The 13,333-nt window shown below is 44.7% G+C and overlaps 1 protein-coding gene across 2 annotated transcripts in view; it reads right to left on the bottom strand.

Moving 5' to 3' along the window:
- Positions 1–13,333, bottom strand: part of Cacna2d3 (calcium voltage-gated channel auxiliary subunit alpha2delta 3) — an 844,638-nt gene that overhangs the window by 201,503 nt on the left and 629,802 nt on the right. For both annotated transcript variants that reach the window (XM_052733778.1, XM_052733779.1), the window contains 2 exons: positions 3,012–3,083; positions 1,535–1,615 (listed from right to left, as the gene is read on the bottom strand). In XM_052733778.1, the coding sequence (XP_052589738.1) occupies positions 1,535–1,615; positions 3,012–3,083 (153 nt within the window). The remainder of the gene's footprint in view (positions 1–1,534; positions 1,616–3,011; positions 3,084–13,333) is intronic.

Here is a 13,333-nt window from a genome sequence, read left to right as displayed (position 1 = left end):
TCTCCAGTTTTCCCACCAGGCTCAGGGAAAGCACAGAACACATTCCCAGAGATGCTGATTTACTCCCTATGGCTGACTTTCCTCTCTTCTTCTAATCTCACTGTGTTCTTTGATCTCCTACTAGGTGGGTGATGTTGAACAGGTAACAATGCATGTGGAGTACTTTGGAGGACACCAACCACATGGTAAGAACAATAAATATGCTATTTTTTCATTATTTCTATGATTTTATTTTAACTATGTCTTAACTATCATGATAATTGCTCTCATCATTCCCAGCAATATTGGGGTCCTTGAGGTTAAAATCATGGCTTTTCTGTACCCCAGTTTCTTTTGCTATAAAGTTGGGTTGAAAGGTGCCTACCTATTATTAACACATCTTAGCCCACTTCCCAGTAGAGGAAAATTTGAGGAACTGACCCAGAAGGTAATTGTTGACATTCCATTTTCCATCCATTCTTCCTTGATTCATTTGGTACATATCAAGTAGTGACCAGTGTTTGGATTTCTACATATCCAATTGTTCACTGAAACTGGAACTTCAAACTCATTTGAAACACTACAAGCGATGCCTTCCTTAAACAGTGGTCCCTGGTTATGGATACCAAGGTCTGGGATTTCAACAAAAGCCCGCTCTCCTCAGGAGCCAGAAAGCCTTCCTCTTCCCATTCTTGGCTCTCATTTTCTGAGGCCCTGTCATTTATACTACTTGATTATGTGGGGCTAGATCCTTGCTACGGCTCTGGAAACGTAATCCCAGTCTGAGAGTCTTGGTGGGAGAAGGTGGCTGTCCTCTCCTGATGTCCATGGAGTCCTTCCTACTTTCTTGTTTCGCCAGAAGGTTGGCAAGGTCAATCGATGCCTGAGCCAGCCTCAGCCAATCAGACAAAGAAGCCACCCAAAGAGTATGATAGAGAGCACCAGCAGATTCTGGGCCTGGCCTCATCCTCCATAAAAGCAGAGGGGGCCTTTGCCAACCAGAGTGAGCCCAGAGCTAGCTGGGTGGGCCAGCTAGTCCACCTTGGACTGGGGAGAAGAGAAAGGATGCAACTCTAGATGGCAGGTAGAGCCCTTTGCCCAGTGGGCCACCAAGACCTTCAGTGAGCCCCATGCTTTCCTCACTCGGGGATCCTGGGGACAGTCCTGCATGCCTATACTGGGCCTTGAGTGGGCCACCTCCCTCCCATATATTGATTTTTTCTCCTCTCCACCAGCAAATGGGGAAGTTTTCTCCATGGGAATTCAAGGAGCCAATCATGTCAGCGTCGAAAGGAAAATACAAGGACCTCATCTGAACTCACGGTTTGGCAGGAGTCTTTATACTGAGGTTAGAGGAGATAGTAAGGAAAAAATATATTTAAATTAAGAAATACCCATCAAGGAACAGTACAGATGATACAAAGGCAGGCAATAGACTCTGATGGTGGTAAGGAGAACTCTGCCTAAGGAGCAGGTGGAGTCTCCAGCCAGACCTCTGTCAAATCAACACTTCTGATCCCTCTTTGGCACCAGCCACAGTGAACGAGTGCATTACCTTGTATTTGGGGATGGTCTTCAGAAGTTCTTTTACTGGGACATCTGTGCCAACCACTCCCAGAAGAATGCCCTTTGACCTCTGCAGAAAGTAAACATTAAGCAGAATACAATAGATTACTGTCTGATGCCTTCTCTGAGACCACTAACTCAGAGCTCTATAGGCTTCTTGTTTCACCTTCCACTCAAATTAGAGCTAGTCAAGAAGGGAGTGTCTCTGGGCTAATAGCAGCATTCTTGTGCTAAGACATTCTAGTGCTCGCCTTCTTCCTGAAAACTGAAACATGGTGTGCAGGAGCCTAGAAGTCTCATGGCCAAGGACTCTGATTATGAACTAGCTTCTATCAATACTTTCTGTAGGAGAGATATAGTGTTTTGTTGTTTTGTTTTGTTTTTTGGAGACAGGGTTTCTCTGTGTAGTTTTGGTGCCTGTCCTGGATCTCGCTCTGTAACCAGGCTGGCCTTGAACTCACAGAGATCAGCCTTGTTCTACCTCCCAAATGCTGGAATTAAAGGCATGTGCCACCACCACCTGGCCAACTGTTTTGGTTTTTTTCCCACATTCACCACCATCTGCACTCATCAAGGAGATGCCTGGTGGCCAAAGGGAGACACATTTCTTTTTTAAAGCAGCATTGTGGAACCAGTGTCCCCAACTTTTCGGGGGAGGTGGTCACTGTGATTTGCTGAAACTCTCAATAACAGAAAGGCCATTGGGAAGAAGACACACATTGCTGCTGTCTGTTGCTGTGTGGTTTTGTTTGTGGTTTGAAGAGGGTTACAGAAAACTCACATTCACTCAGAACTTCAGTGGTACTTCAGAATCCAATGGCATTTGGAAAATAGGGTCTTTGCAGATACCATAGCTAAAGACCTCCTGAAGAATCATCTGAGATTCACAGAGACACTTAAACATAATTACTGGTCTCCTTAGGAAAGAAGAGATGGGGGTGTAGAGAGAAGGACACATACAGATGATGTAATGTGGAACGATGCTTCCATAGGCCAAGGGAGGTTGGGCTCCACAGCCAGAAACAAGGAAATATTCTTCCCTTGTTTCTTTGAAGGGACCCTGGCTCTGTCAACATCTTGATTTCAGACTCTCAAGATCCACAACTATTTGGTAAACCATCCCACTTTGCAGTACTTTGATACCTTGCTCCAAAAAAATTAATCAAAGATAACCGAGGAGAGGTGCAGCCACCATAGTCAAGAGTTGTCTGGGAATTCTCCTCCTCTGGTCATTGAGTATCTAAATTTTAGAGAGGGACTACGGATGCTGAGAACTCTGCTCATCCCTCTTATTTACATTTGGCTTACTAGCCCTCTCAATGAATTAAAACCAGAGGAATAAACTCACATGCAGTATCCTTGGGGGCGGGGAGGGGAAGAGGTCACCAGAGCTTACAGAGCTTAGGTACAAACTATTTGAGAAATGACCCTCCCAGCACCAGGTAGAGACACAGCGTCATACTCACAGTTTCGTTCTGCTTACTAAACACAGGCATGGCCACTGTGGTCATCAGGACGAGGCCCTGATCATCAGCAAGCTGGGTGGAGAGAGGAAAGACAGTTACTGGGTACACCGTGGATGCCTTGGTGCAGAGGCCTCCTGTTGACCAGCGAGCGCATCCTTTCAAGCCAAAGGCTGCTGAGAAAGAATCCTTGGGATCCTTTGGCAGTGTGGGAGCACAGAATCTCTCTACCTGATCTGCAGGCCAACAGTCCCAGGCCCAGACTGGAAACCCACCTGTCAGTCACTCTGGTTGATGCATCTGGGTTCAGCTCTTTTGCCTGAGATGACCCTCATTTGGATTTCAGTGATTTGTTTTATTACAACACATCACCGTTACTGTTTTCCTCCCCAGACATTTGTGTTCAGTGTGTGTTCTAAAGACACTTCTGATAATGCAGGATCAGAAACATCAGACCTCAGGGGCCTCATGAAATGTCCTTAAGGGAGGGAATAGAACCCAGAAGCTCTTACTATCCCCAAGGCAGGCGGGCCAGTCAAGCCCCTTCACCTCTTCAGATTCCTGAACGCTAGTCCCAAATGGAAGGCAAAGGAAAAGACAGCTTTAGCATATGACCCTGAAAATCACCAGGAGGAAGCTAATCACTGCTTCCAAAGGAATTACTCCTGAAATCGGAAGCAACCCTGCAATGTTTTCAGCTGCATACAGACACTCTGAGACCTCTGGGCACATCTGCTTTTCATACTGTGCTGGGGGAGGGCGCGGGGGTGGGGGGTGGGGGGTGGAGGGGGGGAAGTGAGACAGGTTGGAACAGCTGTTCTGCTCCAGTAACAAATGGGGAAACAGAGTCTCAGAGCACAGTAGTAGGCTTTGGTTCAAGACCAACCTAGCTCTGATTGTCAGCTTTGAGCATCCTAGCTGCATTAGTCAGGCCTTCCTGGCTTCACAGGAAGATGCACCAGTCCAGTCCCTGGCATGGAACTCTGACATAGAGGCATTCAAAGGACGCTGGATTCTTTTCTCTGCCCTCGGGTCATACAGCAAGTACATGGCAAGATTAGACTGAAGTAAAAGAGCAAAGACTTTTTTGGCACAGCTGGCAGGCAACACAGTTGGTTGTGCAAGCCCAATGGGAGAGAAACTCTTTCTGTTCCCTCTCTTCCTTGAGCACCCACTGCGGAGCACTCTGAAGTCTGGACTCCACCATCTTCAGTCTCCGGAATGTTTTGATGTTCTATTCACTTTGCCATTGGTTTAGTTCCATGGAGGAATTGGTGCTCTCTCCACGGAGTAATTGGGTGCTTTTCCATCACACTTCTTTCTTAGAAAGAGGCCACCTAAGGAGATGATTCTAGAATCTAAGTGATTGACAACTATACAGATTGTCTAGTGTCTCCTGCAAAAGTCATTGAAACTAGACTTAGTGCACCTTTTCTATTGTTGCTTTCTTGTTGTATGTTTTCTTGTTTGTTTGTTTGTTCTTTGAGAAAGTGTCTTATATAGCTCAGGCTGTACTTAAACTCCTGATCCTTTCGCCTTTACTTACCAAGTGCTGGAATTACAGGTCTGCACCCACCACACCCCATGTTCTCCTGTTTACTTAGTACTCAGCAAGTTACATATGTATCATGCTTATTAGTGTTGTTGCTATGGACCTTGCTGCTTACAATGTGATGCCAGAGACAACAACACTCCAGTGCTCGGCATAAATGCAAAACTTCAGGACCTGTTCTAGACTTTTCAAATAGGAATCCTTATTTTAATAATTAGTGTACATTAAACCAAGGAAGATTGTTACAGGGAGATCTTCCCCACCTCACCCCCATTCACGATTTCAGAAGCAATAGAAGCACTGTCAGATGTCAGAAAAAATTCCCAATAGAAACGGAGGGAACACGCTAATCTTGCGTCTATTTTGAAGTGAGCCTGTGGTCCTCTATGAAAAAGGAGGCAAAAATGTCATGGTCTTTAAGGACCAGGAAACCTGTGATATCTTCCTGGCTAACTGTGGTGTCTGTCCACTTCTCTGATCAAGTACTGTTCTGGATGATGGCTGGGAAGGTCCTTTCACTGATATAACTCAGGTTCAAACAGGAAGAGTTTGAAAAAAGCAGATGCCCTTCACAATTTGGGTGGGCCTCATCCAATCAGGTGAAAGTTTTAAGAGGATAGACATACCTTGCAAGGAAGGAGGACTTCTGCCTCCAGTTTGACTTGGAACTCAACATTGGAACATCAACCCTTCCTGTAATTTCCAGTTCACCAATCTGCTCCACAGATTCAGATTTATTAGAGTACACATTTATATTCTTTAATATAAAACTAAGTCCAAATATAAGTCTGTGTGCATATAGGTATTTATATGCACATATGCATACACACATAGGCTGTCCTTATATGCTTATATACACACACAACATATTATACACATGCTTTCTCTGTATAGGTTTTCTTACTGCTCTGTCTTTTTCAAGACCTCTGACTAATTGGCATGTTACTCAAGCAACTTGCTAGGCATTAGAATAAGTAAATAATTTATTTTCTAATATTAATAACCAAATTGTACTAACTCGAGACAATGTTGACAGTTCTTGTTGTGCCAAGAATCAAGTCAGCTAGCATATGTAGTATAGTAATTGTTTATGGAAACGCAGTTTCAACTTCTACTAAAAATACTTAAAGTATACTGTGGCGGCCATTGGAGGTTCAAAAGCAGACCCAGTCCACAGTAAACAGCTCTCTTTGCATTAGACATCCCACTTCCCAACTCCTTGATTAATCCTTGCTGCTATACAGAAACACTAATTTGAGCTGATCCATAACCCTGGCCAATTTCCACTTTGCAACTCAAATCAAAATTTCAAGCAATGCCAACATGGATCACGATGAAACCAAAACACACCACTGACAGTAATGAGAAATGAAGCTTTTTCCCTGCAACCAGTGAGAGTCAGTTATAAATCACGAGTAATTGCCCTGGCACAAACGCAAGATCAGGAGAAATGGACTTCCAAGTGTTCCGCCAGAGTATAATAGTATCAGCTTCACTCGGGGAAAGAAAAAATCCTTATACTATTGCACTTGTTCTAGAACCATTCATCTGTAACCAGCCCCAGGTAAACAGGAGAAATTCAGTATGTCCCGGCAGGCCAGAGTTCACATGTGGGACTATGATCTTGTGGACTCTTCTGCTAAGGGTTGTGGCCCACTTGTAGACTGCCTTGGCCAGAGTTCCAACCTGCAGGCTTCCTATGGACATAGAACCCAGAAATAGCACATGTACAATATTATGACCCTCAGCCACCCTTCATCAGCCCTTGTCTCCCCGGTTTGACCTCTGTGCATCTGAAACACTTCATGGAGGAAAAAATCAATCTGAAAGTGGGTTTGTACCATAAGTCCTTTATGATCTGAAGGCATTCTGTGCTGTCAGACCTCCAAGCAGAGATTATGCAGCCAACCATGACCAGCAGCCCTCTGTCTCTGACACTCACTAGGGGTTGCCGGCTTTTCTGTGGCCCCCAATCTGTAGTTGCTTCTGAGGCAAGACCAGGACCTAGGATTCATATTCAAGGTTTCCAAGAAAAATGCAGACACAGAGTCCACACTCATTTTCCAAAGGGTAGAAGTAGGAGATGGGGGTCACCCTGGTCTACCTGGGTAAAATCCCATTAAGTCTAAACAGGAACCCTAAAATGAACTGCTGTTCAATTACACTTGTCCAAACTTTGAACAGTCCCTGAACTGCTTGGCTATGGTGTTCTGCTGTATAATAAGTGTATATTATTCCATATCCTTCATTTCCTATGCTACATAATGGGGACCGTTCTGGTATCAAAGGAAATGATGGATAGTAATGCTGAACATCTGGTTTATAAAACACAAACTTGCTCAACAGATTGACTGCTTCCTGTCAGCTCCCCAAGTTAACCATGCATGTGTCTCTATGAACGTGCATCCGACTCATGTGTGAGGTCTGTGCAGCTACACCAGGCCTCCATCCCCAGTACTTCATGAATATCCATGGATGGTATCAGACAAGAATGTGGTCAGTACCTAGGGTGTGGCCCCCAACAGCATAAGACAACCAGATCCCCAGTTCACTGCTGGTTTCCTCTTTGCTAGTCATCGTTTTCCTCCAGAACTTTCTTAAGCCTCAGCTGTATGCTGCACTTGCTCTCTGCTGCATGCTATAAAGATAACTAGGGACAAGACTGGGGCGTCTCCCTCCAAGGAACCCCAGGTGCACTTAGGGAATCAGAAAAACTAAGGAGACAGAGGGAGAAGTCTAGCAGAGGCTGGCACGTTGGGTCTCCTGTAGTGAGCAAAGAGTCCGTCTTCTCCTCTAGCTTGGGTTCGAGTGGGCATCTTGTATTTATTGATACCCATCAGTGAAAATGGCAAATCCAGAATGCCTCCTGAAAGCTGGCTTAACAAGCAGAAAGCAGTCCCCTGCCTCACTCTAACTCTCCTATAGTAAATTACTGATAGGTGAAACGGTGCCAGGGAAGAAGTTTAGAAACGTCTGGGCACCTTTTCTTTCTTTCCTGCACACATCACCTGCTTCCCCGTCCTTAGATAAATCCTTTTTACCCTCCAACCGCCAGGTTTCCTGGCAGCTGATGCCTCTCACCCTGTTCACATGGCTAGGTAGCCAACCAACCAGTTTCTTATGTCGATGCATACATCATCTAAGCCAGAAGGTTGGCTTATAATTAGGCACGATATTTGATCTGGACTCTCTGGGATTTCTTGCCTTTTTGTTATCTCAAGCTTGTGCAAAGATGATCTTTCTGGTGGGTGGTTCTAAGAACCCAAGTTTGGCACTCATGTCCCCTCATCCTAGATAGAAAATTAGACCCCTAAAATAGCCACCAGAGAGAAGGAGAGGAAGGTGGAAGAGAAGAAGAACAGGAGGAGGGAGGGGGAGAGGAGAGGAGGGAGAGAGAGAGGAGAGGGGAAGGGAGGGAGAGGTAGACGGGGAGGGAATGCTAAAGAGACTAAATGGGAAGAGAAGAGGAGGACACTAGCCTCTAGATGCCTTCATCCCTAGCGACTATATTTTACGATGGTATGTTGTCATTAGGATTTTATGAAAAAAAAAACCAAAAAACTTCACAATGAACAAGAGCTTGGCTGCTTTGAGATCTCCAGTAAGAAGGTGCACTTTTGGGAGTCTCCTCTGGCCAACCAGCACAGAGACCTAAGCCTCTGCAGGGCAAGAGGGCAGGCCTGGAGTCGGTGTTGGTGAGTGTGGTTCTTCATGGGGACTGAGAACAGTGGTGGCTACTGAGCAGCCCAGCCGCTGCTTTTGAAGGACATCTGTCTGCCTTGCCGTTTTTACGTCTCCGTCCAGAGGGAACTGATGAGGCCATGGGCAGGATGCTGCTTCTGCTGCAGCTGGATGCCCTGAGGGTGGTGCCAAGGCTGGGGGCAGTGGGGGGGGGGGTGTTGAGCGTTTGAGCAAGTTAAGGGCAGCATGCTTGGCAGCACATTCGAGGACTTCCAGGTGGGTTCAGCAGAGTCTCCTGGCAGATCTGCTCAGCCCTCAAGGCTGAGGCTGAAAGGGAAGGTTGTGCACAATGGCAAACTCTGCTGGGAAGGCTGGCTCTTAGCCAAGGGCAAAGGCTAATTCACTTACATTCTTCCAATATACTATTTCTTCTCTATTTCGCTCCTCCGTTCCTCTGCTTTGCTTATTGAAGTTGCTCAACACACTGACTATATTAATGGAGTGTTTAGTGTAAGTTCATAATACTACCATACATAGATGTTTTATACACGAGTATAATGCTTAAGCACAAAGCCACTTTTCTCTTGTTTCAACACCTACAATGAAGAGCACTCAGCACTCTGTAAAAGAACACTGTTGCCATCTAGTGGTCCTCTATGTGAATTGCAGGCACACTGCCCTGGGAGATAAAAAACCATTTGCAAAGTATGAGCTTTTCCAGTAAAAACACATTTAAAAGGCAGCCAGTGTTATTTAATACCTACCTAGATGAAGCACAAGCTGCATTAACTATTATTCCTCTGCCTTGACAGGAAAGGAACAGTCCTAAGAGGTGGAAAAACACAGCTGTGTGCACCTTCAAATACCAAGTGAGGCATTTTGAATGGAAAATAACCGACTATTTATTGGTGTAGAGTTTGGGAATGCAACCAGGCATCCCAGAAAAAGTCAAGTCCTTTATGACTCACTTTTTCAAGTGCAGCCTGAGCAAGGGGAAGCTGTCTTTCTCTCATCCTCTCCGTGGGCCCATGAAGTCTTTGGGTACTTGGGAGTTCTGGGTGTACATGATGATGGGAATTGTGGACAGGGTAAAAACATGTGTCGCCCATGGTCTCCATTTTACACCACACAGAAAGTTCCTGAAGGTCACTAAAATGATTCCTATACAAGTTAAACAGCACAAGAAGAACTGAGAAACAGACTCAGCCAAGGGGGACAGGAACAGGTGGTACAGTTGACGCTCCTCATGGTTAAACAGTCTGGACCTTTTCACCATCTATCCTTAAACAAAAGGAGTTCTCTGCATGTCTGTCACCTGCCACTGCCCCCAGACATGTTCCACTACTGTACTGTCGGTTACCACGACACGATTATCTCTGTAAGTATCTTTAATACCAAACTGGGATCTTAGGGGAGGAGCCTAGGAGGGACATGCTAGTGTTGCAAGAGGTGTTGAGTGCAGACGCGACCCTGGTGAAGGCAGGGGCAGCCTGCAGCTGGGCGAGGTTTTCAAAGTCCCTTTACTGGTGGCGATGGAGCCTAGTTCAGCCATGTTTTCCACGTGAGACAGGGTCAGACAGCTTGTCTCTCTGATGCCAACACTGCCTGGCTCAGGCGGTATGCTTTACTCTCAGAATCTTTGATTTCCTCTTTCTGGTTGTTCAATAGAGGCCAGTTTTGACATGCTGTCTGTAAATGTGCATATTTAAACATTGATAAATTAACATTTGACTTAGGATCTAAAAGGCCACTTGGAAATGGGAAGGGGAAGGAGTGGCTTGTTTTATTAGTGGAACACAAAGACTCTCATTACCCCCTCCCCCCAACACCCTCACGGTGAGAGGATGATATGTATAGATACACACATATTCTGATGACATGGGGGTGGCATTTAGGGTGATATGGCAGTAGACTATAAATACACATTTATAATTAACTAGAAAAAGAATTTTTCTGGGCATTTTTTGTTCTAACTCCAGAACCCAAGTCCACGTGTGATCTCTTTCAAATTCTAAATGACCACCTCACAGGAGAGTCTAGATAAATCCCAACATCTGGAAAAATAAACCAAGTAGCAGAAGCATACATGTAGTATGAAACTATGTGTTTCAAACAACAGTGATGCTTGTCTTTTGTGCAGATACAGACACTCATAAGAGGAAATTTACACAGACAAGTGGGATGCAACTGTCAGCAGAAATCAGAGATCACAATGCAAGTGGGTATCTGCAGAAACGCATCCAATGAAGGACTATTTACAAAGGTGGAGGTGTAATGCATGGTTCCCGGAGGATTGGCACAGGTCCTGGGAGCAGGTGCTAGAAATAAAGGGAGAGGGGGCACTCCTGTACCAGAAAGAGGGGTACAAGGGGCAGTTGTGAAAACTGAGGCCGAAAGGCTGTGCTCTGATGGCCACTACTAAGAGCCAGGATTTCCCACAGGAAGATATCTACAGAGGAGAGCCAGGATGCTCCATGGAAGAACAGTCAGCGTGGCAAGCCCTTCAATTTTGATGTTTCCTACCATCAGAAACAACTCTTCAAATAAAACAATAAAACTCTTAAGTAGATGTTATAACAATTTCAAGTCTTAAATCTGAATGTTGAGGATACACGTTTTTTCTGATTTCCTTTCGGTGTGACTGAAAGTTTGAACAGCAAGGATGCTTTCCCTAAAGGCTCCTCTATAGAAAACACTGCATAAGTAAACGCACTTAGCAGCATATACCTGCAGTGAAGATTAATGCTGCCAAACTAAAAATGCATTATTTAAAACAATAATATGAAGTCCTAAGTCCCCTGTTGAAATCCCCTTTTTTCCACAAAAATAGAAATAGCCTGTTACAGAAACCTTGGAAACACATTTACACTGAAAATGCCATCAGAATATAGTTTTCATAGTCTAGGTTAAACATATTGTACTTGACCATTAGTATTTTGAATGGTCTTTGCAGTGAGGAGCATAAAGAGGCAGATATTTCCTTTCTTAAAAAGCTGGTTCTTGGCCGGGCAGTGGTGGCGCACGCCTTTAATCCCAGCACTCGGGAGGCAGAGCCAGGCGGATCTCTGTGAGTTCGAGGCCAGCCTGGGCTACCAAGCGAGTTCCAGGAAAAGGCGCAAAGCTACACAGAGAAACCCTGTATCGAAAAACCAAAAAAAAAAAAAAGCTGGTTCTTTCAGTGCAGACAACACAAATCATCGTTTATGACACTCTCTTGGAAGAGCTCCTTCCCCTTTAAAAATCCAGGCAGATTATGAACACCGAACACTGTTTAGATTTCTGTTGTACAGGGCATTTTTCAACATTTTTGCAAGATGCCTGAATCCTGAATAAAATGAGGTTCTTGCAAAATGGAAGTAGAAAAGCAAGAAGTAAATATGAAATAAATAAACTTTAAGCAACGTTTCCTCTTCTTCTGCCCTTGATTGTCTTGGTAAATTATAGTCTTTCAACCCATGAGAATGATACTTAGATGTTAATTTGCTTTTGTCTAAGACAGTTTCTGTTTTTTGTTGTTGTTGTTTTTTTTTTTTTTTTTAAACTGAGTCACTGTTGCTTGCGTGGGAGATGCTGAATTCCAACGAGACCTTGCCTTAGACTACATTGTCTAAATACAAAAGTAAGCACAGTGCCCTCTCCAAACTTAAGCTGCATCTTGTTTAAATTGGACTGCTGACGTTTTTTGTTTTCTTTCTCTTTTTAATAACCTAAGGACAACTTTGTGAAAGATAATGCTGAATGAGAGTTGGAACATCTTTAAGAAAAATCTAGAATCACTCTTGTAAGAAAATAGCTATTATTTAGGAAAATATCGATGCTGTTTCTCTTTCCCTGTGATTCTAAGATAGAAGCCATTAAGCAGGGAATATAGTTTATAAGCAAACATTTCAATAGCATCAGCATGTTGTCCTTGACCAGGAACACATCTATAAATAAATCCACGGTCAAGAGAACACTACTGATTAACATCTGATTAACATATCTGAAAGCTGTCTTGGAGACTGCTTTGTTTGTTTATTAGGAGTGACCTGCTTATTTCCAGAGTGCCCAGGAATGAGGACAATGGGAATGACCACGGAGCCAGCACTGGATTCGGGCCAGTATTCCTGATGAGCCTGAGCCTGACACACAACCGACCCCCTGTTGCGGCCAAACATTCATAACTTCACAAACGTGGTTTAGACACCTCCCAAATAGACGCCTGAAAACACAGCCAACAGTTGGAGCTGTGGGGCCCTGGGACAAAACCTTCCCCTTGTTTAAAGACCCCCTGAAACGTGGCTTCCTCCATAAAACCTTCCCTAACTAAGTGGAAATGGGAACCAGATGTCCTTCAACTCCACTACAAAGATAATCATATTTACTCTACAACCAAAGATACCATCTAGGCCCAAATCTGTGCAAACTGTTAATACAGCTAAGTCTCTGAACACGATGGCTGGAAGGGACACGGAAATTGTGCAGCGCCTGTGAACTCTGAGAGCAGACGGAAAAGAGCCTCCTTCCCCTCCAAGCTTTCAGCAGAGAGCCTAGTACACAAAAGCGCTCGGCAAATGATCCTCGAGTGAATCTATCCCAACATCAGCCTTTTGTTGATTTTGTATAGGAGGCTCAGAGAGGAAGGCAATTGGGCAGAGTTAGTAGCAGAACTTGCACGAGATGCTGGCCCTCCTTCGCTTCAAGCCTGCGTGTACCGTGTCACCATCAGGGTGGCTAGCTTGATGATAAGGACTCTCTGAGGAGCTGGGACCTTCATGCTTCTGCTGCCAGCCCATGCCACGATTATAAGGGAAATGACCTAACTTTTAAAACCAGCTTTGTTGAACACTGGGACTTCACACAAACAGACCTGAATCAACATCTGAACTGGGTTTCAGTCTCTTGAATCAGCCTGTTCATTCCTCCGTCCTTTTCGCCCCTGCTTCTCTCCCTCCTGCTCCTCATCAACCCATTCCACTATTTATGCATACCCACCGCCCTGCTTTTAGATCTATGTGGCCTTGGATCTAACCCTGGCACAGTCTTGTAAATTGTCTGTGCCCACTCAATACGTGAAGAAATCAAAGCTAAAACAACCAGAAGGCAGCAGAGT

The sequence above is a fragment of the Peromyscus californicus genome, unplaced genomic scaffold (genome assembly GCF_007827085.1).
Source record: "Peromyscus californicus insignis strain IS unplaced genomic scaffold, ASM782708v3 Scaffold_12__1_contigs__length_115047231, whole genome shotgun sequence".
In the NCBI taxonomy this organism is placed as follows: domain Eukaryota; kingdom Metazoa; phylum Chordata; class Mammalia; order Rodentia; family Cricetidae; genus Peromyscus; species Peromyscus californicus.
Note: the sequence above shows the minus strand (reverse complement) of the source record. Positions and strands in the feature narration are given on the sequence as shown.